General features: G+C 43.6%; 6 protein-coding genes across 7 annotated transcripts in view; 5 read left to right on the top strand and 1 right to left on the bottom strand.

Moving 5' to 3' along the window:
• ppp1r37 (protein phosphatase 1, regulatory subunit 37) overlaps window positions 1-1161 on the top strand; it is a 34771-nt gene extending 33610 nt beyond the window's left edge. Inside the window, exon 13 of the mRNA XM_076994365.1 lies at window positions 31-1161. The gene's annotated coding sequence lies outside the window, so the exon portion shown is untranslated. The remainder of the gene's footprint in view (window positions 1-30) is intronic.
• Window positions 1162-4993: 3832 nt separating this feature from the next.
• LOC143508852 (proton-coupled zinc antiporter SLC30A1) lies at window positions 4994-7963 on the top strand. Its single transcript, XM_076997456.1, has 5 exons — window positions 4994-5258; window positions 5665-6300; window positions 6390-6502; window positions 6579-6702; window positions 6963-7963. The coding sequence occupies exons 2-5, from the start codon at window positions 5670-5672 to the stop codon at window positions 7673-7675; spliced, it is 1581 nt and encodes a 526-aa protein (XP_076853571.1). The 5' UTR covers window positions 4994-5258; window positions 5665-5669; the 3' UTR covers window positions 7676-7963.
• Window positions 7964-8306: 343 nt separating this feature from the next.
• Window positions 8307-11164, top strand: selenot1b (selenoprotein T, 1b). The gene is made up of 6 exons (XM_076994374.1): window positions 8307-8480; window positions 8987-9097; window positions 9183-9309; window positions 9711-9798; window positions 9961-10111; window positions 10503-11164. Exons 1-5 carry the CDS (start codon window positions 8350-8352, stop codon window positions 10083-10085), a joined length of 582 nt encoding a protein of 193 aa, XP_076850489.1. The 5' UTR covers window positions 8307-8349; the 3' UTR covers window positions 10086-10111; window positions 10503-11164.
• Window positions 11165-12758: 1594 nt separating this feature from the next.
• On the bottom strand, window positions 12759-13673 carry LOC143500302 (trypsin-3-like). Its single transcript, XM_076994389.1, has one exon. It carries the CDS (start codon window positions 13541-13543, stop codon window positions 12794-12796), a length of 750 nt encoding a protein of 249 aa, XP_076850504.1. The 5' UTR covers window positions 13544-13673; the 3' UTR covers window positions 12759-12793.
• An 850-nt stretch (window positions 13674-14523) lies between these two features.
• On the top strand, window positions 14524-16845 carry tsen34 (TSEN34 tRNA splicing endonuclease subunit). The gene is made up of 4 exons (XM_076994407.1): window positions 14524-15297; window positions 15545-15686; window positions 15905-16186; window positions 16495-16845. The coding sequence occupies exons 1-4, from the start codon at window positions 14947-14949 to the stop codon at window positions 16698-16700; spliced, it is 981 nt and encodes a 326-aa protein (XP_076850522.1). The 5' UTR covers window positions 14524-14946; the 3' UTR covers window positions 16701-16845.
• A 543-nt stretch (window positions 16846-17388) lies between these two features.
• On the top strand, window positions 17389-20971 carry bcl7bb (BAF chromatin remodeling complex subunit BCL7B b). 2 transcript variants are annotated; one of them, XR_013126753.1, is made up of 6 exons: window positions 17389-17606; window positions 18188-18263; window positions 18343-18445; window positions 18762-19196; window positions 19506-19585; window positions 19973-20031. XR_013126753.1 is itself a non-coding variant. In XM_076994423.1 (6 exons), the coding sequence occupies exons 1-6, from the start codon at window positions 17515-17517 to the stop codon at window positions 20042-20044; spliced, it is 597 nt and encodes a 198-aa protein (XP_076850538.1). In that variant the 5' UTR covers window positions 17409-17514; the 3' UTR covers window positions 20045-20971. The 2 variants fall into 2 exon arrangements, 1 of the variants encoding a protein (XP_076850538.1); XM_076994423.1 differs by having other exon boundaries at window positions 17409-17606; window positions 18762-18935; window positions 19973-20971.
• Window positions 20972-26194: the final 5223 nt, after the last annotated feature.

Below are 26194 nucleotides of genomic sequence, written 5' to 3' on the forward strand. Positions count from 1 at the left end.
CATTTGACCACCTTCTGCTTGTTCCTGCAGGCCCCGCCCTTGTAGAGAGGCCTTGTCCAATCAGTGTGCACCACTGGGCCTCAGAGGTTCCTCCCCTCCTCCTTCTGCTATATTATGGCCCCTTCCCTCCAGGACAAAATGCTAAGACACCATTGAAAAGCAAATATTAAGAAAACCGAACCAAACGGTGTTGTCTTCATCATCGGTGTATGTTCCTTGAGACACGGCTACAAAATGTTCATTATATTGGAAAGCAGTGCAACACACACTTAAGCACGTTTTTTTTTTGTTTTTGTTTTGTTTTTTTTTTTTATGACCCTGATGATCTGAAGGATAATTTCATGCCGGCCTTTCAGCTGTCACACTACATTCCTCCTGATAATGGAAGTCAGTGCAGACAGGAGCCAGACGAAAAAACAAACACACCGGGTCAAAGCCTGTCCACTATGTTGAGCTGTAGACTGTGGCGCCCCCAAGGTGGACTCCAAAAGTTACTGTAGCAGAAAAAATGGACCCATCCTTTAGCCATGGTTCTGGACCGTCAAGAGAGTAAATGTGTGGCACATTTGAGTCGGTAAATGTGTGTCGCTCTCTGGCTGATGAGACTGACTCGGTGGGGGGAACACACCGTTTGCTCTGTGTGTGTGTGTGAAGGTGTGTGTGTGTGTGTGAAGGTGTGTGTGTGTGTGTGAAGGTGTGTGTGTGTGTCACGTATTGTTCCGTCTCAGAGAAACAAAGCCTGCCAAAGCGACACACGATCCCTTGGTTAGATTGTTCCTGCTATGTGGGTCCTGCTCAGGAACTCTAACACTCTGCATTTAGAATCTCTTTCAATATTTGTCGTTAGCCAAGATCCCGTGGTCACTCCAGCCACGTCTCCTTGGTGGGGGTGAGGATCAGTTTCTAAAGCCTTCTGAAGCTGGGTGGGGAGGGGGGGTTACCATTCAGCATTGGCTGGACTACTGCTGTTCTGTAGTGAAACTGCTGAATTTTCCAGATGCTTCTATTATTAGTGAATTCATTCTTCCAATGATTTTTTAATTAACTGTTTTCATACAAAATAAAAAAACGGAAAGTACAGAGACATACAAAGTTAAATGTTTGTAGCCCCTTCTCTCCCACCTCACCCCCCTCCCTCCCTCTCCCCCCTCCCACCCTCACCCCCCTCCCCCTCCCTCCCTCTCTCCCACCCTCTCCCCCCTCCCCCCCCTCTCTCCCACCCTCACCCCCCTCCCCCTCCCTCCCTCTCTCCCACCCCTCTCCCCCCTCCCCCCCTCTCTCCCACCCTCACCCCCCTCCCCCTCCCTCCCTCTCTCCCACCCTCACCCCCCTCCCTCCCTCTCTCCCACCCTCACCCCCCTCCCTCCCTCTCTCCCACCCTCACCCCTCTCCCTCCCTCTCTCCCACCCTCACCCCTCTCCCTCCCTCCCTCCCTCCATCTCCTGCCTTCGTCTGGGTTCACCCTGTGCCATCCTCATTTGCACCAGACACAGGTTCAGCGCATATGCCTCCACTTCATTTTTGCTGCTTTGTGGAGTCGTTGGGTTCTATTTATTTTATTGGGATCTGAGCCTCCTGTGATGCGTCCTGCCCTTCTCCTCACACTCTCTTTTTTATTAGTTTCTGAGGGATTTGATTTTAAAGATTCTCATTCCTCCCCCCCATTCTGTTTGGTGTACATTTTCAGATTATATAAAGAGCAATTAATACTTTTTTTTAGGGGTAGAGGGACTTGGGAGGATAAATTTATTATATATATATATATAAATCGGGGCTGGAACTTTGGGGAAAGTGCAGGTTTTTTGGGGGGCTAAGAGGGCACAGACTGTTTCAGGGGAGAGTGGAAAACCCTGCAGGCACGAGACTGAATGAATGTTGAAGTTTATAAAGAAAACACTACTGCTGGGTGAAGCAACAGCCAGCAGGGGGTGCCAGAGAGCAGAGTTCTCATTGTACCAACAAGGAATGGGAAGGAGGTCTTCCGGGAGGCAGCGTCACTGATACCAAATCCAAGTAGCGGTGGTGATGAACGTTCTCAGCACTGCCCTCTTCTGGTACGGATGGCGTGCTTCATACCCCACTCTGCTCACTCGGCTCGCTGGCTTGCGTCGTTGGCACTTTGACTGCTCCGGGTGAACAGTACAAGTGGGGAAAGGTGTCTGTGAAGTGGAGCTTAGCCCCAGGACAGCTGGGCCTCTACGCCCAGATCGTCACTGGCCGAATAACTGACACTTCCGTGCTGCCCCCAACCCAACGTTTGTAATGCTTTCATTTTTAGTAATTTTTAAATTACCTGTTAATTTAATCAGAAATATTTGCTGGTAACCACAAAGAGATGTGTATGGCAATTTTTTGTTGTTTGTTTCTCTCTCTCAAATAAATGCATGTAATGAAATTCTAAGCCTGAAAAGACTGGTGCCTGTGTTTCTTAGTCAGTGTTAATGCAGGGCCATTTAGTGTATAGTACATTAAAACACACTTCAGCTGATTTTTGCAAGCTCAAATGTAAATGTGCCATATTTTTGTCAATTGTGATTTTTCACCGCAATCAAAATTTGTCCTCCACTTTTTACCCATCTGTGCAGTTAACACACACACTAGTGATTACTAGGGGGCTGTGGTGCACACGTGCCCAGAGCGGTGGGCAGTCCTAGCCCGGCACCCGGGGAGCAGTAGAGGTTAAGTGCCTTGCTCAAGGGCACCTCAGCCATGGCCTCAGGCCTGGGAATCGAACCCACAACCCTCCGGTCACAAGACCAGTTCCCTACCACCAGGCCATGACTGCCCACTTTGGAGACGGGCCCTCCATTCGAGATAGTAGGTGTACAGTTTGGCCCTTAAATTGGCTGTAAGGGTCATGGTGGACGTCCGTTCATGTCACACGAGGATGTGATGCTCCTGGTGGATTAAAATGATGGGAAACCAGCTGCAGGGCGTCTGTCCCAGTCCAACCCGCACACTAGCTCTGTGTGTTATGCAGGTCTGAAATACTGTAGCACTGGGTCTGATGAAGGCCTAACACACTACACCTGGGTCTGAACAGTGCTAGAACGTGTTGGTTACATTAAGCATCAAACATGCTGAACTGTGACTTCAAGATCCATGTGGCTTTGGGACAGCCCTGATACCCCACTACACTACACTGCAATCTACCAGCAACCTAAAACCTTAAACAGCACTGGAAGCTATATGTCCTAGAGACCAATTCACAATCTTTGCTTTGTTTCTTTTGCCTGTTCTGCTGTTTTTTCTCTCCCTCTCTCTCGCCTGCCCTCCCGCTCCCTCATATGGGTGTCAAAGGGTGCTGGTTGCCATGCTTCCCCACATGTCTTTGATTGACAGGTCATATCAGAAGCAGTGTAGGCAGGAGGTGTGTAAACTCCACCTCTGACTTATTGTACGCCTGGAAGAAAACTCCCATTCAACCCCCAACCAGTTTCTCATATGTAACAGCACGGGGACCTCGTACTAAACGGATTGTGCATGCAACCCCCCTTGGTGGCTAATCTTAATCTCTGTTTCATAAACTGATGCTAAATATGTTAACAGAAACACCACGTTATTGCATTGTATATGTGCTATGAATGGCAAAACACGGGTTTTTGTTACAATGTATTTACTGTCTGGGGAGTAGTACAGAGATATAAAGTATTCATTAGGTGCACAGAAACAAACAAAAGAGGAGGAGTAAAATGCATGAAGGGGTCAGAGTGAAGAGAACAAATACAGACTACTTTAGTAGACAGCACTTCTCTCTTACAGGTTAATGAACACCACATCATTTGTGTAACTCAAACTGAAATCTACAGGACACTGCAGGGAAGAGAAAGGTCAGGTGGTCTCAGGCCTGAATGAGTCCACGTGAGGGGCAGTTCGATGAGACATCACCTGATCTTTGTCCCCGTCAAAGTGAAAAGAAAGATTCCGTGTGATATATATCGGTCATATGAACACTTCTAACAAGATGATCATTATCCCAGAATTTCCCCAAAGGCAAGAATCGTTCTCTCAGTCATTGCCTTATTTGTGAGCTACAGTAACTGCATGATCTGTAATATACAGACGTGGCTGTATTATGTTTAGCTGCTTACACTGAGAAAGTGCCTCCAAACCGATCGAATAAGCGCTATCAGTTATATATTATCTGCAGTGCCTGATTTGCATGCCTCGTTTCGCCATCACGCTGCTGTCACTTATAGGCCTGGTGACAGCACCCGTATAAAGACGGGGGGAACTGCGGGACACAGCACTGCGTCGCCCGCTAAGGATTGTTACCTCAGAAGGGAGAATGAAAGTTGTGAAACGGCAGGCAGGGTGGCAGAAAATGTAACTGCCTTCGGACTGTGTATGAACTTAATAAATAATAAATATTTATAAGTTTGTTAATAAATATCTGCAATGAAACACGCTTGTGTCCGTGTGCAATGAGAAAGCATAAAAACTGATAATGCAATATAGGCCACAAGCACGGGACAGAGCCCTGGCAGGTTGGAATTTTCTTCAAGGAGAGACGTGCTTGCTTAAATGACACGCGTGGAGTGTGTTGCTTTAGCGCGGGAGAGGACTTTAAATCTCAACCAGGGCAGTCTACACAACGCACGGATACTAGAATGCTAGTATCTGGAAGATACTGGAAGGTGTAGAAACATACCCAAGACATGTGATTAACCTTGCAACTGTAGCTTTCTGCCAACGAAATGTGTAATATATTTTTCTTAAGTCTGTTATAATTTTCTCAAGTCTGTGCCCTGTACTCATGAACAATCTGAGGCTTTTTGAATATAACTCAACTTTCTGATCTTGCAATTTTTTTCTAGTTTAATGTCACAGGTCGTACACATCAGACTTGCTTAAACCCACTGAAGCAGATAACGATTCTGAAGACGTCCGAGGAGCAAGAAGGAGAGGAGAAGAATCTCCTCACATGATCGCGATTAGCAGTGGGCGTGGGAGAATGGGTGTCCTATATCCTAGCCTGTTGCAATGGGCCCAGTGGCGGTCCAGAGGAGCTTCTCAATTCATCGTACAGCTCGTGCACGGGTTCTTCCGCTCTGGAGAACCTGGAACCAGCACAGCTTCAAAGCTTTAGAACTGTGGAGCTGACCTATGTCTTATTTTGCAGTACAGGGCCGTTGTATGGTAGTATAAAATAAGGACTGAGCCTTATAATTGTGTTCAGCAATATATTTTTAGTGTGTGAAAACGAGACCTTTTCGAGAAAGTTGGCAGACGTGTTAGTTTGTTGGAACGATAAAACGGTCAGTACTCTTTTAAAATACTTTTAATTTGCATTCGATCGATTTTGCTCAGTCGGAACACAGTTCTAGTATACCGCTGGTTTTCCTTAGAGAGACATGTTTTTCCCTGCACGTCTGTAATCAGTAAGTCTGTAAATTTTGGACAACTGTAAGTAGCGCGTGTGAAAGACTGAATGAATAACACAAAGTGTAGTTATTCAATTTACTGTAATACTACCAGGAAGAACATTCCATCTACCAGTGAAATAGTGTAATCACCTGGAATGATGATCGATATCGTTTGGTTTCACTGGGTGGGAACTTTGTACCTTCATTCCCAATATTCAGCTTGTTTTAAATGTCTAGTATTTGGTAAAAGCGGCAAATAAAGTTTCGGATGCTATGTTCTCTTTTACATGTGGTGCAGGTGCTATGGGAAGGTCTACACTCTGGTGCACAGATGCGCACAGATGCGTACTGGCGTTCACCTCCGCCCTCCTTCTGTGCGAGATCGTGGCTGGCCGTGTCTGCAAGTCCCTTATGTTAATCGTAGATAGTTTCCACACCCTCTCCATCCTCGTTTGCGTTGTCCTGCACCCGTCACTGATCCGTACAGGAGCCTCGACCTCCGATCCCTGCACGTGCCCACACCCCCATGAACGAGAGCTGCAGCGCATTCCTTCAGCTGCCCCGGTGACACTTCCATGCTCCGGCCTCGTGCCATCTCCACAGCCAGCCGCTGGGTCTGTCGCTGCTGGTGCTGCCCCTGCTGTATCTGAGGGAGTTCGGCACAGTGCGCTGCGCCTGCAGCCCTTCGGCTCTCTCGTCTCAGCTTTACTGCTGGCCGGCATGTGCATCTCCTTCGTTCTCGAAATCATTAGTCATACGCTGCAGCCGCGTTCAATAAGTCACCCTCTCCTGGCGACAGTGATAGGTGCGGTGAGTCTGCTGTTCAATGGATTAATGCTCGTCTGGAGGAGAGGCAGAGAATCAAATGTAGTAACTGATGGGAGCAACAAGAGCCTGACAGGGATACAGCATTTAAATGCAGAAAAAAAGGAAGGTATGAGCTCGATTTCACCTGTAAATTTCATACAAACAAAAAACTGTATAAAAACAATAAATTTTTGTTGTGTTTTTGCTTTGTCTAAGCTAAATTTAATAGTGGATCTCCTGAAAGCACTTTCAATGGCAGAGAAGAAACTTCTGGTTCCATGCTCATGTTCTGCAACCCTGGATTATCCAGTGTGGTGAACCAAGACCAGGTATCTCTGAAATGCTCCTCTTCCTCCCACATATGCGCTGATCCCGCAACATCACACACTACTGTCTCATCATCAGTCCAGTCATGCAGAGAACTCCATTTCCCATGATTCCATTGGCTGTCAGCAATCTCAGCAGACCCTCCAGCCTCCAGGCACACTTACTGAGGTGGCTAACAACAACGTCTGTACAGGACACACTAGTAAGAAAAGCTCCTTATTCTTTTATCCTTGTATATTTCAGACACCTTGACTGTGACATTTGTAATTTGGGCCATGTTTGGAAATTTTAAGTGTAATTATATGAAGTTACTTTGGTAAAGATCAGTTATGAATTAATGATGATGACAAGGAATGTCACACACTTCACAGAAAATGAGCCTGCTGGGTCAATTCACAAGGAACCTCAGAGGTGATGTTCCAGGCTGTTTTCTAACGACAGTGTTGTGCTTCTGGTTTATAGTACATAGCAGGAGACCACCCACGTCAGGCTGGTCGAATCAGGAGAGAAGAAAGACTGGGCAGCAGCGGCAGGACGGCATCTGGGGCAGTATCACCGTGATCCGGAGCCTGCTGGCTTCAGTTCTGGTCCTGATCAACGGTCTAGTTCCTCTCGCCCTCGGCCCCGACTGCCAGCCCTCTCAATGGGGCTGCCTCCTCCTCGTGTACCTGGACCCGGGCTTCTCCATGCTGGCCGTGCTGGTGCTGCTGGCCGGGACGCTGCCCGAGTTCCGCCGCTACGGCTTGGTCCTGCTCCAGGCATGCCCGGCGCACGTGCACGTGCAGGAGCTGACCGCTCACGTGGCACGTGTGCCGGGCGTGCTTGCCGTGCACGAGCTGCACGTGTGGCAGCTCTCTGAGACGCAGCTGGTGGCGTCGGTGCACGTGCACTGCCTGTCAGGGCTGGGGGCGCCGGAGTACTCCGGCCTCCTGACGGCCATCACGGAGGTGCTGAGGGGCTTCGGCTTGAGCCACTGCACCGTGCAGCTCGAATTACTCGAACATGCCGCTTCACAGAGCACAAATACAGCCAAGGTGAATACGGCAGAGCAGCCACCATGTAGCTTGCACTGTGGAAAGAAGTGTGCTAGGATGATGTGCTGCTCACCGCCACAGGAGCGACCCTGCTCTACATCTCCCTCTAGTGGAGGTGAAGCATTAGAACGGTGTCATTGAGAACACGTACATGTAATGTTTAATATCAAATTAAGTTTCAGAATTGATTACAAAAAATCAAATGTGATAAAATGGTTTGTATTTATAACGTTTTTTCACCGTAGCAGATTTTCTGTGGTTGGAAAAGCTATGAAATGGGCCTGAATCACATGTCTTTCTTATTGTTCATTCTGGAATGTAAAAGTCTTCTGGTTTCTTATAAAATGCATAACATTTCACCAAAGAGAACAATGTAAGAATATATTTCACATCATTCCAATGCCAGATACAAAAGTCTATTAGACAAGAAGTTAGGATGTATTAAAATTATATATATATATATATATATATATATATATATATATATATATATATATATATATATATATATATATATATATTGATATATATTGAATAGCATACTTTGTAAAAGAAGTGCATTAGGATGAAATCCACAACATAAAAACCATAACTTCAATTGGATATATATGTATATAATCACTGTCAAACGGAAGTAAAAAATTAGCAAGAAATGTGTCATATCTACGCGTGTTTAGCTGAAATCAAGCTAATAATTCCACAAAAGTTTAAAAGACGTGATTTTTGTTGTTATTGTAACACATGGGTGGGGGGCCGCTCTTCGCTCGTCCCTATATCAACATCCCGGAAGCGCCGCCACACCGGACCGCGACAGAATGCTGAGACGGCGGGTATCGCTCCTACTCGTCTGCCTGCTCTCCGTGTACCATGGTGCAGCCGACAACGGCAGTGTCAAGAAGCTGAAGATGCAGTACACCACGGGACCTCTTCTTAAATTCCAGATTTGGTAAGGAAACCTCGAGCAAAAGGCGAATGTCGAATACGTTTAGCTCTTCGGCTAACACCAGCTAGCTCGCCCTCCACAAGTTCGCGGTTCTGGGTGAAGGTGGACGCGGCGCTGTGTCGCACGAAATACGGTTATATCACGTTATATGTCCTGTCAACCGGGACAAGCAGGCGAGTTTACTGGGGTCGACCGTCCTCTTTTAGCTTGGCCACCTAGTTAGCTCGCGATGCTACACTGGTCAGCGGTTCCGAATTTGGTGGTTAAAACGAGAAGTTGGATAATGAGGTGAAGCGGACACGGCGTGACGGAGGTCAGAGAAGGGTTCGTCCACGCGTGTGTGTGGGGTTTGTTTTACGAGAAAATGGCCAACATGCGGCTCCTAGGTGTGGTACGTGACCGCACCACAAGAACATGCTGGATGTGTTGCGTCCGCCTTTCTGTTAAAACTTGACGTAGTTGCGTATGGCGAGTAAGAATAACCTCTTCGTCTTCGTGTCAATACGCAGCATATCCTGAGGATACAAGCGGGTGTTTGAGGAGTACACTCGGGTTCTGAACCAGAGGTACCCAGACATCCGCATCGAAGGGGAGAACTACCTGCCCCAACCCATGTACAGGTGAGTGGCCCTCTGTCACGTGACTTCTCAAATGGTGCTATGCGCTTAGCCGCGTGTGAGTGAATCATATGATTTCTCTTTGCAGACACGTTGCTTCGTTCCTCTCCATATTTAAGCTTGCTGTAATAAGCCTTATTATTTTGGGAAAGGACCCATTTGCGTTCTTTGGCATGGAGACCCCTGGAATTTGGGCATGGGGTCAAGAGAACAAGGTAAAAATGTTACTCACTCGGGCAGGGAGGAAGAAATCATAGAAACGGTATAATTGTGCCACTTGGTTGTTTCTTTTATGCAAGAAAAGTAGATGCAACAAGGAAACATAGTAAACAGTCTTACAATTGAGGGTTAAGTGCGTTGTCAGTTCAGTCACTGGAGACCAGGGAAGCTCCTGGGACCTTTGTCTTAAAATGTAACCCACATCATGGATCCCAATGGGATGTTGTTAATGATCTCTAGATGGGAACCTGTATGAGCCTCATTATCTCTGTTATCCTAAGACAGAAGACAGTGTGAAGATCTAAGGACCCTAGGCACGTTTTGTGTACCTGAATAAAGTTTTCCTTTGCTCGTGATGCTGCTCCCTGTTGAGTGCTCCCATTCGTGATTCTTGCAGATATACGCTTGTATGATGGTCTTCTTCCTCAGCAACATGATTGAAAATCAGTGCATGTCAACTGGCGCCTTTGAAATATCACTGAATGGTGAGATGCATTTATTTTATTGGACTACTTTGTCTCAAATAAATATTTTAGAAGTAATGCCTTTTCCAGAGACCTTACTAAAGTGTGTGTGTGTGTGTGTGTGTGTGTGTGTGTGTGTGTGTGTGTGTGTGTGTGTGTGTGTGTGTGTGTGTGTGTGTGTAGATGTGCCTGTTTGGTCCAAGCTGCAGTCAGGTCATCTACCGTCCATGCAGCAGCTGGTTCAGATCCTGGAGAATGAGCTGAAGCTGAATGCACACATGGACACACTGCCCCTCCAGCGCTCCTAGTTCCTCCTACAGCTTCACTCTCTCCTGTAGGTGGCAGGGGAACCTGTGCACAGATGCTTTACCATACAGGTGCTGCCCAGTCAGCAGCTGCTGTGGAGTAAGGCAATGTGGAAAAAGTTGATAATGTTTGTTCTTTTTGTTGGGAAATGTAGTATTAGAATAAAAACTAAGTTCTCTCCAGTATACAAATGTACTCTTGTGAGCCAAGCCTTAGTAATTAACCCACGCTAGCAAGTTCGCCTTTAATTGTACTTATAACTTTCTTTTCCTGCTGCCATTTGAGAATGTTGAAAAGTCATACATAAGAGACAAAATATACTGCTGACTTTCTTCCTTCTAATACTTGATTTCGTGAACACTGACTTTAGCCCTGCTGAACATCTGGCCCGCTTTTTGAGCGTCTCCCTCTTTCTCCAGGTATGTGATGGGGGTTCCTGCTCGGTAATGTGGCACCTATGAAGGCCTGCGCTGAAAGCAGTGTGTCTGCTGGTGTAGACCGGATGTCCTCGTCCCCATTACTGTTCTAGTGGCGCTCCTGTCGCAGACAGCGGGATAGCAGTGGGTTCACTCACAGTTTGTTGGAATGCTGGGATTTTTTTTCTTTATTGAAACATGCTTGTGGGCTCTAAATATGCAGTAGTCAATCCCTTGCAGACATTTTTACCTAGTTAATTGTTGACCACTGAACACTGAGATTAAGAGACTGGTTTGCCATCATAACTAATAATTATTTTTTTTGTTTATAGCGTCAGTTCATAGTCTTGAATCTCGAGGGCCAAAGTTTTGTGTGCGCGCGTGCGTGATATGTCACCCAAACTTACAAATGTCCATACAGTTTTTTTTTTCTTTATACTTTAGGATAATTTTGCCAATTGCATCATGTTCTGATGGTAACAATGGAAACAAAACATGTACTTGGATTGTGATTTTAGGTGTGTGGCAAATGTTACCATACATAATTAACTCATTACAAATAAAATAACATCATGAATCATCACCATGTAATTCATATGTTCATTTTGTGTTAATATATTAAATTTTTTTTCATGCTCAACTGAAATAAAATGTTTCTCAAAATATTTTACCTGGAAGCTCTTACTTGATTGAAGGCATACTACATGATTTATTTCTGAGGGCTGCCTGGTGGATAATTAGGTTAAATGTACAACAGAATAATTTGAAGAGTAATATTCAAACAAAATATTAATATGAAGTTCTGACGTGTTCTGAATGTAATGCATTGTGCTATATAAATCAGCAGTGGTTAATGCTTAACCTTATAAATCTAGCATAAGCCCCAGTGCTTTGTGGGGTGTAGTAGGCAGTAGTTTGGTTTATTTAATGTGGTTACTGAAAGAAACCTATGATTCTGATGTTGATCTTCTGTGATGTCAGAAACCACACAACTAAACTGAAAACAAATTATACTGAAGTCAACGAAAGTACGTCGGAACTTAAGCATGTTTGCCAAAAATATTTGCGATTCAGCATCTAGAATTAGAATTGTTCAGTTATCACAGTCAAAGCGCCCTGAAATAAATTTAGTAATAATATAGCGTGTGCAACTGGTAATCCAAATCTTTAGAACACAGAGAAACCAGGAAAACTCCAGAAGGAGCATCTTCAAACATGTCGGTTTTAAAACCACGCTACAGTTTCAATATGACGACGTAAGACTGACACATAGTGGTTTAAAGACAGAACTGCAGTGAGTCACAACTTCCTACAAAGAACCTTGTTTGTTTACTTTCTCTGCTTTCTCAACAATAGGTCACAGTGTGTTCCTCCCATGTCTACTGAAGATACAGTTATCTTTAGCTTGTTGTTTTTCAGAAAGTCAGAGTCCTTCCTTCAAGCAAGCTAACTAATAAATAACTGCTCTAGCTTTACATCAAAAAGATGTATCAAACGGAAGAAAACCTAATCAAACTACCTAAACAACTGTATACCGAGTAAGAAAATATGTCTGTAATCTTAAAATAGTTTTCTATTAATCAATTTCACAATTTAGTATAGTCTGAGTCATTGGGATTTGTTAAAATGCTTCAGGAGATCGATAAGATCCATGAGCAGGAAGCCCAGAAAGGCTTTCCCTGTAAAATGCAGACTCTGCAGTCAGGATTTAATAGGCAGCCAGCCATTATCTTTTACAGTTATGTAAAAGCCAGCCTGATGTTGCAGAAGTTTAACATAGAATAAATGAAACCCTGAACTAGCTTCCCAGGGATGAACGTGTCTAATTTTAAGTGTTAATATGTGCAACTCTATGTCTTTACCTGTAGCTATTCTCAGAATAACCAGAATAACCTTAAAGTTCTAAGACCAAATCAGCAATTTTACATCAGGCAGACTTGGGATCCAACACATGCAATTTCTTAGAAGAAGGTGGTTGCTAGACATTCAAACTTACATGTCTTTAACGTTTCCCTTTGTATTGTTGCTGATCCTAGTCAAAATGTTTGGATATATATTATATAATATATGATTTATAATATATATAATAATATATATAATAATGAATTGTCAGCATAAAATGCTGTTTCCTTTTCCTTTCTTATTTGCAAGTTCTCCATTTAATGGAAAACATCCTGAATGATTTATTGTACTATGTTGCTTTTTCAAAGTGTAGAAAAAGACTGGTGAGACACACTGTATGAACCTGAGGAAATTTTATTGAAGCATGGCAATACTTTTGGATATTTCAGAATTTAATTGGAATTCATGGTATCACTGATCCAGTTCTTGTAATTGCAGACCTTGGTGTAGACTCCAGGTTTGTTCCTCTGGGCACAGCCGGCACCCCAGGACACGATGCCCTGGAGCTGGTTGTTACACACCACGGGTCCGCCAGAGTCACCCTGGCAGGAGTCCTTGCCACCCTCGAGGAAACCGGCACAGAACATGTTGGCAGTGATCTGGAAGGGGTAAGAGTTACTGCAGGAGCTGTCACTCAGGATGGGAGCTTGCAGACACATCAGGTTGTCGGGGTAGTTGCTGCCGGAGGGACTTGTGTTTCCCCATCCGGAGATGAGACACGTGGTGCCGGCCGCGGCGCAGCTTGTGGGCAGGGCCACGGTGCGGACGTAGCTGTTGATGGTGGCGGCCTTGCTCAGCTTGATCAGCATGATGTCGTTGTCCAGGTTGCCGCTGTTGTAGCCCGGGTGCCGGATGACCTTAGCCGAGCTGATGAACTGCTCCGTGCCTTCGCTGACCTCAATGTTGTGCTCACCCAGACGCACCTCGATGCGGGACTTGTAGCAGTGGGCGGCAGACACCACCCACAGGCTGCTGATCAGAGAGCCGCCGCAGAAGTGGTAGCCAGCGTTCAGGGACACCTGGTACGGCACACTGTTCTTGGTACACTGGTAGCCACCGACGATTTTGTCATCGTCGCCATCCAGCGGGAAGGCGTAGGCTGCAGCAAACAGAGTGAGGAGGACGACGGCCTTCATGGTCATGTTAGACACCACTGTTGCTTTCAGCTTCTCATCATCCACTTATATATCCCACAAACAGCATTTAGCCTGTCATGTTCAAGGTTAGGACATTTCCAGAGATAAAGAGAAACCGAGTGTGAACCGACACATGGTCATGAGTGTGTGAACTGACATATGGTTACTGATAATACTTTTATTAATAACTCAACTGAGCTTAAGATATTTGTGAAAAATAAATTCTTTATATCTGGGATCACACATATTATGGAGTCACCACAGTTGTATTGTATATGCATAGGGGCTATTTTACTGTAGGCATTGTATATCAATAATTCTTTTTTACTGTTAGCTGACATATAGAGCTGAAAGCTCATTTCTTGAAAGCTTGAACACATTCACCGACACATTTTATTGAAGGTGCATGAGCGAACTGGCCGGACAGACGCACATTTAAAAACAAAAACAAAACAGTTTTATTTCATGCACTTTTGACTCCTTACTTTTCAAAGATCTCAGGCCGGTCAGAGATGGTCAGAGATGGTCAGAGGGCCGGGTGTGGCCCGCGGGCCTACAGTGCCCAGGTCTGCTCTGGACACTGAATGATATTTCTACTTCCCTGTCGTCTGTAAGATTATCAACAATATGGAATATACAACGCACGTGCTATTAAGGGAACATTTCAGTAAGTAAACTGAAGAAAGAATGCTAAGTATCAATTATTTTAGTTTTCAGTGGCTCATGAAAATATGCTTTATTAATGATCAGTATTGTAGTTGTCAGTTAATACATTTAGTGTTATCAGCAAAAAGCAATGATTTCGTCTTGTTCGGATGGAACCTTAGCAACTAGACTACACGATCCAGTTAGAAAGAATAAAAATGTTTACGTGTCAGAATTGACGCTTTTTCAAATGCTAAATTATATACATCGTATTAAAAACACGAACGGGTTCACCCCGGGACGCTTGCTTCACGCCTATTGGTTGAAATGTGGATTATGGGTCACGTGTCATGCAACAAGGCGGAAATAATAGTGAGGATTCGCACAAAACCCCGTCGAAGTATTAAAGATGTGTGAAATTCGCATTTTGGACCTGTATGGGGTTTAGGAACAAAACCGTATTAAAATTAAATGCACATAGTCTACTTTGCGTTTCATTAAGTTTCTGATTGATCTTGGACGTCGGTGGAGTTTACAAGAGTAGCGCTAAGTAGCTAGCAGCATGAAGCGCTCTAGTTAAGGTTCCCCATGTGGTCAAAGCGGAGCAAAGTCTCCAACGTGTTATGATGTATTTGATGGCTACAATGGACATCGTATAGACTGTTTTTCTTATTAAATAATGCTTCTGAGAAATTCACTTCCAAGTAACCGGTGGTCGTAGCGACATTAGTTAGCTAGGTGGCTCACTAGAATGATCTGAAGTCATGGACTGGCAGACGACAGAGCTTGAAGACAATTCTGTCCCTAACGGGCAAGATACGAAGGCCACAGAATGTGAGAGTGCGATAGCAAAATCGGATCAAGGAAATGAAGCTAAGGATCGGACAATTAAAATTAGACTTTGCGGATCCACACCTTTACTTTGGAGGTCGGCCGATGTTAAAACGGCCAGGGAAGAGTTCGGGGTGATCGGAACTCTGGTGGGTTCACTTCCCAGACAGCCAAGGCAAAACACTCGGTTAGGGAGACCCCTCGAGATACTGCAGGAAGAAGCTCGTCTGTTGTTGGAGACGGGACAGGCAACCGCTTTACAGCATCCAGACAAGGGCAATGAGGCAAGTTTCATTTGCGTTAGCAAAGTTTACTGCTGGGACAGATGTTCCCCAGCTTCTCCCTTTTACCATCGAAATGCTCTTAATTGTATCTGTTTCATGTAATACCATTTACGAGTATCATTTTCATTTTTGCAACATCTTTTTATCAGAAAATAGTTACATACGCAGCTAGCTTCACTGTATTGGATGACTAGTGCCATGGTGACAGTGTGGAGATGTTTGCATTTTTTGCCCTTGTTTTCCACAGGTGTCTGAAAGTGAAGAGAGTCACCAGAATGCTGTCCAACTTTACCAAGCTAGTCTAGACTGCAGTTATGAAGAACAATGCACTTTGGCTCTCGAAGACAAGAAAGCGGTACTTCACAGAGTAATGTCTGAGAAACAGAATAGTGAGTTGCTACACCCACTACACAATTAAAACAACATTAAAGGATATTGATTTTTAAGCATGAATAGCTTAGTCCTCATTTACATATGTTCATTACAGGTGTTGAAATAATTTTAGGGCTGATGGTAATTACTGCACGGTAAAATGCTTCAGTTTTTGCTGTTACATAAGCTTAACGTGTGATCTGAGTGAGAATGCATGCTGTGTCTTGTCTCTAAGGTCACTCAGGTAATGATGGTGCGGAAAGAGCAGTGCGACAGCGTCTCTGCTCCCTGAAGAAAAGCTTCACGTTCCCCCGTTCCGCCATGGCCATCCAACTATACACCGCCCATGCTGGCTTCAGCCACTGTCCTGAAGAACTTGGTTTCCTGGCCGCTGATTGGCCAGCACCTAGAGACAAGCGTTCAGACGCAAGGTTCCAGGTATATAAGGACCTAAGGAGGAGGGGCTTCTACCTAACCACAGCAGGGAAGTTTGGGGGAGATTACCTGGTGTATCCAGGTGAGTTTAGATTTGGCGGTCTGTACACATCGACACGTAACTGAAGACACTGTTTTCTTGATTGTATGGTTCTCAGTAATAGGGTGTAGTAAGTAAACAGGCTATACTCTTGAAACAATATTTTAATGTGCTGAATGCGAAAAAACTCAAGTCATAAAACATGATTAATTTGTTGCGTTTGCCATAGAGACGGTATACAGTGCATTTATCATTATTCTGAGCCATCATTAAAGCTGTTATGGGCAAGGTATGCAAACTGATTACCAGAATTAATGCTTGTGGTGATTTTTTGATGTTGTGTTTTGCAGGTGATCCACTTCGTTTTCATGCCCACTTCATTGCGTTGTGCATGCCTTTGGATGAACCGTCCCCCATCTCTGACATCCTCGCTATAGCACGGCTTGGCTCCAATGTGAAAAAAACGGTGCTGCTGTGTTCCCCACGGGATCCCAGTGACGGTCACGCCGAGGGGGACGTCGTGTATTCCTCGCTGCAGTGGAGTGGAATGGCGTAGCATATACCACCAGCATAAGCCGTTTTAAAGTGTGCGATCCAAACAGGAGCACTTGGCTTGTCTGTCAGGGCTGAGTCAGCAGGTGGACGGTGGCAGCTGGAAGGACATTTGAATATAATATTGCATAATAAAGTTTTAAAAGATCTCTTTCTTCTGTGGCATCTGCTTCTCTGTAGCTCACTCCAGCCTGAGTATTTGCAAATCCTGGAGCAGGGTCACTCCTGCACCAGGATTTGCAAATACTCAGGCTGGAGGCTTCACCCGTCTAAAAGCTTGGTGATTAGCCAATGGGTTGAGCCTGTTTGGAGTAGGCAAAACACCTACATTTGCAGTGCATGGGTTCTCCAGGCAGAGTTGGTAAAACACTCGTCTCCATCATAGGCCTGTTGGCTGGTATTTTTCCAAGATTCCAGATCAAAATTAATTTTCACTACATAAATGTACCACACACATTGTCGAGTGAATTACTTTTACCCAATACAGAATATGGAATACATGTTAGTTAAATGTGATTTAGAGGTAATCCGTGAGTACAATGTTAAATACTTTGACGCCGTCTTGACTTCAGTATTGTCTTGCTTATTAAATTACATGTATGGGTATGCTAACTATTTACGTCACATGCAATTTACAGATTACTGAACTGCAGCACGTTTTCATTCCAAGATGTAAAAAAAAAAAAAAAGTTCCAACGAGAGCGCGGAGCGGATAACGAAACCTCGCGAGATTACGAACTATGCGGAGAGACAAATCGCAGGCAGCAGAGGGTAGAGGAAAAGAGGGACATCTTGACAAACTAATATAACTCGTCAAAATGTCGGGACGATCAGTACGAGCGGAGACAAGAAGCCGCGCAAAAGATGACATCAAGAAAGTGATGGCAGCGATCGAAAGGGTCCGTAGATGGTAAGCTGAAAATTCAAAGACGGTTAAGTTTCTTTCTGTCAACGATAGCTAGCCACGAAAACACAAACTTCAGTGTGGCCTGGGGAGGGACAAACACTTGAATGACAAGTTAACGATAAGCGCTGGCCAATAACCTCTCTTGAACGTCATGCAAATTGGGGGTGTGTCCTGCAAATGTCAGTCGCAAACGCACGTTTCAGTTGAAGAGCTTATAGCAGCGGAATATGCTCGTGCTCAGAGGCGTAATTAAGCAGCTATGTGGCGGCGCTTCGGTTCGGGGACGCGAGACGTGACGGCATAGAGGTCGCTCGTGCATTCGAAACCGCCAGAATTAAATCATTCACATCTCCATGCATCTGTGGGTGCAGCCCATTTTTATGCAATATGTCTGGAAGAAAACTATGGCATGCCGCACCACTGCTGAGCAGATATCAGTTGTCTCTTGGTCCCTTGATTGCTTGGTTGTGGTGGCTATAAGTATGCCTGTTTATTTCAAGCACAGCAGATAGTCAGGGAATGTTTATTTTCATACATTCTGTAAGGCTTTAATTGTGCTTAATATGTGATGCTTTTACCGACAGGGAGAAGAAGTGGGTTACTGTGGGTGACACATCTTTACGGATCTTTAAGTGGGTCCCCGTAACAGAGACCAAACAGGTGTGAACTCTAAAAGTGAGTATGGAACAGCAATATCTGAACATGTCTCACATCAGCGTTCCATCTCTCTCTTTCTCAGATATTTAAGTCCAAAGGGCCAGGTGGGACAGTGAGGGAACTGAAAGGTTTTCCTACAGATGTGGTACTGGAAAACGCTCGCTCAGTCTTACTGGATTTCCAAGGTAATGGATTTGATGAGGCAGAGCATATAACACTTCAGTGATGCATGTCACAGCCTCTTTATTTGTATAAAATTAGTTGCTTTGTATTGCAATAACTGCTTTGTGTTAAAATATTTTCTTTCAGTCTTATTGTATCTCTTGCTGTTTAATTGCACACAACAAGGAATCCATTTGAGTACCCTGTTTGCTATCTCTGTAAAGGCCCTTTTAAATGTAACAGTGGGTGAAGTCCACGCTTAAGTGACCTTTCTACTGAGTCTATAAAAAACATTCTTGGTAACACATTTCACTTTTATTAACTGATTTTGTTGAGCAGATGACAACAGCAACCTGAGCTTCATGTCGGACGCGTATCAGTCCAACAACAAGGTGGGCAGCAGCAGTAACTCCAGCCCCCTGCACGCCAGTGGAGCAGTCAGCCCCAACCATGCAGCCTTCTACCGCACAGAGGACTCCCAGCCCCCCACCCTGGGGCAGGAGACCATGGAGGGTAAGACAGACACAGACACTGTGACGACGATGAAGTCGTTACCTCACCTCTCATGGTATATGTGTCTGTTGTCCACCACTTACCCACTTCACAGATGTTCAAAGACGTTCCTTGTAAGAGTACAGTTGGAGACTGTAAGATGATCCCCCATCTGTTGCCAGACCTCAGTTTATGTTAGATGTTCCCCAAATGTTCTTCAGTGTTCGGTGCCTGACCACCCAGCTGTTGTTGGCTCGGCTGCTGTTATGGGCGACAGCTTCTGTAAGTCCAGCAGAGACACTGGCACGTGTGAACCTCCAAACCGCTTAATGGCAGAACAGCAGTCTACAGATTACTGCTGTGTGTGTCTGTGTGTGTGTATGTGTGTGTGTGTGTGTGTGTGGGGGGGGGGGGGGGGGCTGTAGATAATACATTGTGGCTATTAAGGCAGTGCACAGATCCAGTGTAATGTACATGAAGTGATCATTTGTGTATCTACAGGAACAGACAACTTTTTATTCTATCTGATACTTCTTAATTAAAATCAATCACTGGAAAATGTTTTTGTTTATCACCAACCTCTGCATGTAGAACCATCGGTGATCAGCAGTGAATTGACAGATGAACCACCTACTTTGATAAAAGAGGATTTACTGCCCCTGTCTGCTCAGGTACTATACAGTAATCTCGCTGTTAGTATTGAATAATCTCAGGTACTATACAGTAATCTCGCTGTTAGTATTGAATAATCTCTCAGGTATTATACAGTAATCTCGCTGTTAGTATTGAATAAACTCAGGTATTATACAGTAATCTCACTGTTAGTATTGAATAATCTCTCAGGTAGTATACAGTAATCTCTCAGGTACTATTCAGTAATCTCAGGTAATATACAGTAATCTCCCAGTTAATACTCACAAATGACACATAATCCATATACTTGTCACTTTTTATACTATATTTAGATATTTGAAGAACTGTCCATCCCAAATGTTATTTGTTAAATTTTTGTCAGTCACAAATGTAACGTATTGCTGATTACATTATTGTTTTTACAGGAGGATGAAGAGGTGGCCGTTGCTCCACCATTGAAAAGAGTTTGTACAGAAGAAAAATTAGGCCTGAGTTAGTAGCTCCATGATGAAGATAGGTCTCCCGGGCACATTAAACTGAAATGGGCGGCCATTTTGTCCTCTCAGTGTCTGTTGGCTGCATTTAAACTTGACAAGGAAAGAAAATGTCATCTCACAGAGGTGATTTTCTAAAATTAGCAAGTGGTTATAAAAAGAAATACAAAACTATAAATAGCTGAAAGGCACAAGCTCTAAAATGCTTGAAATGCCATATTTCCCAAAGGTTTGATATTTCTGTAACAAAATATTTACTTGAAGGAAGAAGTCTTTTGTGTTGCATTTACTGTATATACAAATGAACTTGAGAGGGAGCATAAACAGTCTAGTGTTTTATTGTGTAATGTGCATTTCAAAGCTTTTAAATTCCTACCTGTTTGTACCATGTTTTCGTTTGGCTTTTATATACTAGTGTTTATGCAAGATCATTTATTTCAGTCCTGTTGTATTTGTGGTTTTATTACATTATTTTATTGCATGCAAAAAAGATACATTTACATTTTAAGAGGCCCCTGTCAGGCACGGCCAGAATGGCACATGCACATCTTTATCAAGTTGGAATTATTGGTTAACAAGCTAACGTCAGCAAAGGTTGAGTTGAGCTCAGTACTCTTAATTTAGGATGCACTCAGGTAGAGCTGCATGATGTCATTTGGAAATCATTATCAGAGTCCCTGCAGCACTGATGCCACAGAACGCTGCACTGCGCGTGCTGTAATTGTGTGCTGTGAACATCTGGTCTCGCATGCTCCAGACGAATGTTCTGTGGGTGTTTTTGATGAATCGCAGCATTCACACTATCCAGCAAATGTGAATTATTTTGGTAAAGAAAAAAAAATGCAGGCCACTCTTTAACAATGACGGCTTTACCAGAGTGTTTTTAAGATATTGCAGAGCATGTCACTGTATTTAGCAATATGATCACGGTGAAGTGTTTCTGCATACAATGCAGCCTAGACTCAGGTCCTGTAAATGAAACTAAAGGTGAAAAAGAACTTGTTAGCTAAACATCGCAACCCTTGTAGTACACCACAAGAGTGAACTAACAGAGAAGTGGACGCAGTATACATGCAGTGTGTCGTGTGGTGGAGTCCCAGGCAATCAAGCCCACTCATGCTTTTTGCAGCACTGACCAGCCTCTTGCAGTGATTTTGCAATGTTGCTTTAGCATATACAGTGTTTTATATATAGAAATGAGTTGAGTTGGCCATTTGCAGGCTTACATTACAAGGATGAAGGTCTTTACGTTTTACATGCCTTGTTCTTTACTGTATATATGATGGTATTTCCATTGTCTTTGTAAAAATATTTTGCTATAGAAAAATAAAAGTTGGTGATGATCAGACTATGTTATGATTTGTTTTTCACGTCTATGCATACAAATTTACAAATATCTAACTAACATTGCAAATCCATTGTTTAGGTAAAATATAAGGCAGGGGCAGAGGCGGACGAAGTACTCAATTTCATTACTTGAGTCAAAGTACAGATACCACCGGTCAAATGCTACTCCGATACAAGTGAAAGTTGCATGTTCAAAATCTTACTTAAGTGAAAGTACTGAAGTACTTGCTTTTAAAAATACTTAAGTATTAAAGTACACCTTCCGTCACATTTGTAAAAAAGTTATAGTTTAAAAGTATTATACATCCTACCAAATCCTCTTTGGGCATAATATTCATACAGTCTTTGATAATAATCCATAAGGCATATTCCAATGATGTACATCATTCAGGTAGTGGTAGCAGAAAAGTTTAACCTACACTCAGTGATGTCAGTAACGCGTTACTTAGTAACGCGTTACTCTAATCTTACCACTTTTTTTCGGTAACGAGTAATATAACGCGCTACTATTTCCAGTCCAGTAATCAGATTAAAGTTACTTATCCAAATAACTGTGCGTTACTATTTTTATTTTCTCTAGTAAAAATATATATTTGCTTTCTTCTTGGCTCAGTTCTACTTTTGCGTCTGACCGTAGCGCTCGACTCCGCATGCTGCGCGCGACCCTGTGAGAGCGCGAGCACGTTTTACAAGTCATTCTGTGCAGTGTCCTCCCGTAACGATATGTGGTAGTGTAAAGAAACACCCCTCAAAAACAGGGGAAGGAACATTTACCTGACCAATTTTAATGTTGCTTTGTGTTCCACGTTTGAAAAGTGCTGGAATTTTGACTAACGTCGCCTACTTTAAAATGCTTGAAATTGTAATGGTATTTCGTTTCACAAGCTGTCTGACTGAACTGGGGTGGGTTTCCCGAAACGGGGGGGAGGGCGGAGCCTGCGCGCGCTAGGGTTGCGTTATCAATAAAGTTTCCCTCCTCGGGATTTTTGGATTAAGCAGTTTCTGCCTCGGTTACCGAACCTGCTTCAATACATTGTTACTGTTAAAAATGCACTTCCAATAAAGTGAGTATTGGAAAAATTTATTTTGCTGCTGAATGTAACTACTAAAGTAACTTGTAATCTAACGTAGTTACTTTTAAAATCAAGTAATATGTAACGTAACTAAGTTACTTTTAAAAGGAGTAATCAGTAATCGGATTACTTTCTCAAGGTAACTTAGCCATCACTGCCTACACTTTAGTTTAAGGAACAAAAACATTTTCTAAAACCACAATTCACTGATTAGCCTAGCCTAACCTGTTTAAGCAAATTATGTTACCATATTAAAAGTCAATAATAAAATGACGGTTTTCTCTCTTTGCTAGTTAGGTATTCAGTCATCCAATACAACATTATGCTACAGTCAATATAAACAAAGACAAAGTAAAATTAGCAGTGTGGCATCTTGGTAGTCTAACCTTGCTACAACCTTTTGCAGTATGGCTAAAGCCCACCAACTCCATGCCACCCAACATGCTAACAAACTCTTTTCAAACTAGAAATCACAGCCACATTAGAATTATTGACATTAATTCTACACTGACATTAGAATGGAAACATTATTTGACAAGATTCGATTAACCCACACGGTTTCCCTTATTGATGTTTCCGTAGTTTGAATTACTTGCCAATATAATGTTAACATTATTTATAGTGATCCTAGCAGACCTAGCAGTGGAGTGAGCAGGCAAAGTCATTTCACTAGCCTTACTGCAAAGCTCCTCTGACTACATAGTCACTTAACAAAACATTTAGGCTGCATACCGTAATATACTTCCTCAGGTGGGACGGTGAATTTTGGTATGCAGTGATATAGTTTGTTTTTGGCAAACAAAGCATGCATTTAAAACGATAGGAATGATTCATCCGTTCAGAAAACTGGAACATTTTGTCGAGATACGGCCATGGGTGCAAAAGAGCATGCCAGGTTTGCCAGCTCTCACGCATTGAGCGTGAGACACACGCATTTGACCGTTTTCACACGCTCTCACGCCACGGTTCCGATATCTCACGCCGAAAAAAATCTAGTTTATTTACCTCTGATCTATATCTATCAACCACCGGCGATCGCGATATAATACTTAATGTGTGTCCATTTTTCACCGCCCCGGTAACGTTCGCCACCCCCCGATCAACAATTTACACTCGCCACCAAGTCCAGGTTCAAATTTCCCTCCAAGCGATCTTGAAAAGTTGGCAACCCTGGCATGCTCCATCACCGCCGTCTCCGCTCATGTTGCTGTTATTTAGGAAAATAACCGAACTTGATTTTACACCTCACCGACACATCCTTGATTGCTGATAGGCTGTCACCTGTGAAAATACTATCGGGGGAGGTGAGGAGAGTTGTGTGTGGAAGTAACGAGGGGGTGTGGGGGTGAACGCATTTGGGCGTCTGCTACCTGTTTGTTGTTGCCATAAAGGCAATCCCCGGCATCGTCTTGAGATCGCGGTGCGCGATTTCAAAATAAGAGCGGATAGCACGATTGAAAAAAAAGATTCCTAAAAAAAAAAAAAAACACTTCAAAACAGCTCGCGGGCCAGAAATAGATAGCCCGCGGCCGGATGTGGCCCGCGGGCCGCTATTTGAGTATGAGGGATATAAGGTATATATTTTTAGCTATTTACTAACAAAGCAATTTGCACAATTACCTGATTCTTATCATATATGAGCAACAGTTTTGCAGACTGGAATCTGCTCTGATGAAATCAAGAGGCCTGACTGTGTTTATGGTCTGGAAAAACAATCAATGCTCATTCAGCTAAACTATATAGCATGGACGTAATTTTGATTTCATAGGTGGGGGACACACAAATGGCTTGAGAACTGTGGTGCGGGGTGAAGAACTCGGAGCGGTCGTTTTCTGCATGGTCCTAGCGCTTCATTCGTCGCTATTTAAATATTTGTTTTGTTTACTGTAAAAACTGCAGGGGATCAAAACCGGCTTTTGAAAAAGTGGGGGGGACATGGATTCTTCACTATTTAAATATTTGGTTTTAACCATAAAAACTGCAGGGGATCAAAACCGGCTTTTGAAACCGGCTTTTGACATGCCCCCCCCCCCCCCCCACAAATTACGTCCGTGCTATATAGTAATGGTATCAATTATGTTAACAGTTTGGCGTTACCTGTGATACCTGACATTTCAGAAAATAGCCACCGATATACCATTCTAGTCAAAATAAAATGTTTTTTGAATTATCAAAGCGAAAAATTTTTACTCTGTTGAATTACAGAAGAATTCCATAAGAATGCATTTATAACAGCTGCTAAAAGCAAAAGCTTGCTATTTGCATTGTAAAATACACTCAACAGCCAGTTTATTAGGTACACCTTGCTAGTAATGGGTTGGACCCCCTTTTGCCTTCAGAACTGCCTTAATCCTTCATGGCATAGATTCAACAAGGTACTGGAAACATTCCTCAGAGAGTCTGGTCCATATTGACATGATGGTATCACGCAGTTGCTGCAGATTTGTTGGCTGCACATCCATGATGTGAATCTCCCGTTACACCACATCCCAATGGTGCTCTATAGGATTAAGATCTAGTGACTGTAGAGGCCATTCGAGTACAGTGAACTCATTGTTGTGTTCAAGAAACCAGTCTGAGATGATTCGCGCTTTATGACATGGCGTGTTATCCTGCTGGAAGCAGGCATCAGAAGATGGGTACACTATGGTCATAAAGGGATGGACATGGTCAGCAACAATACTCAGGTAGGCTGTGGCGTTTATACGATACTTAGGTGGTACTAATGGGCCCAAATTCTGACCCTACCATCCGAATGTTGCAGCAGAAATCAAGACTCATCAGACCAGGCAACGTTTTTCCAATCTTCTATAGTCCAATTTTGGTGAGCCTGTGCAAATTGTAGCCTGGGTTTCCTGTTCTCAGCGGACAGGAGTGGCAATGGTGTGGTCTTCTGTTGCTGTAGCCCATACACCTCAAGGTTCAACGTTCAGAGATGCCGTTCAACATCTGCATGCCTCTGATGTCATGACTGGTTATTTGAGTTACTGTTGCCGTTCTATAAGGCCCAAAGATGGTTGTGCGTACAAATCCCAGTAGATCAGCAGTTTCTGAAATACTCAGCCCATCTGGCACCAACAACCACGTTCATAGTCACTTAAATCACCTTTCTTCCTCATTCTGATGCTCGGTTTGAACTGCAGCAGATCGTCTTGGCCATGCCTACATGCCTAAATACATTGAGTTGCTGCCATGTGACTGGCTGAATCGACATTTGTATTAATGAACAGTTGGACAGGTGTTCCTAATAAAGTGGCCAGTAAGTGTATGTTCTGTTGTATTTGTGAATATAATTTAGGGTGACCAAACGTCCGTATTTCCCGGTGAGGAAAATTTCCTGGTTTTTAAATTACCTTCATTGGACTATCATTTGTTATTGGAGTTTTTGTTGTTGACTTTTAGTGAAAAGCATTTTTAATAAACCAATTGTAAAAATATCATGCTATTGTAGGATTGCGTGGGCCTAGTATGTTAAGTGAGGGCATGGACGTAATTTTGATTTCAAAAGTGGGGGGGACATGGATTCGTCGCTATTTAAATATTTGGTTTTAACCGTAAAAACTGGGGGGACCAAAACCGGCTTTTGAAAAAGTGGGGGGGACATGCCCCCCCCCCTCCATTACATCCGTGAGTGAGGGCATGCCACAGTACATGTGCCGCACCCAGCACCCCCCCCCCCCCCCCCCCCCCCGCCCAGGTGTCCTGGTTTTCCTAAACGAAAATATGGTCACCC

The sequence above is a fragment of the Brachyhypopomus gauderio genome, chromosome 2 (genome assembly GCF_052324685.1).
Source record: "Brachyhypopomus gauderio isolate BG-103 chromosome 2, BGAUD_0.2, whole genome shotgun sequence".
Classification (NCBI taxonomy): domain Eukaryota; kingdom Metazoa; phylum Chordata; class Actinopteri; order Gymnotiformes; family Hypopomidae; genus Brachyhypopomus; species Brachyhypopomus gauderio.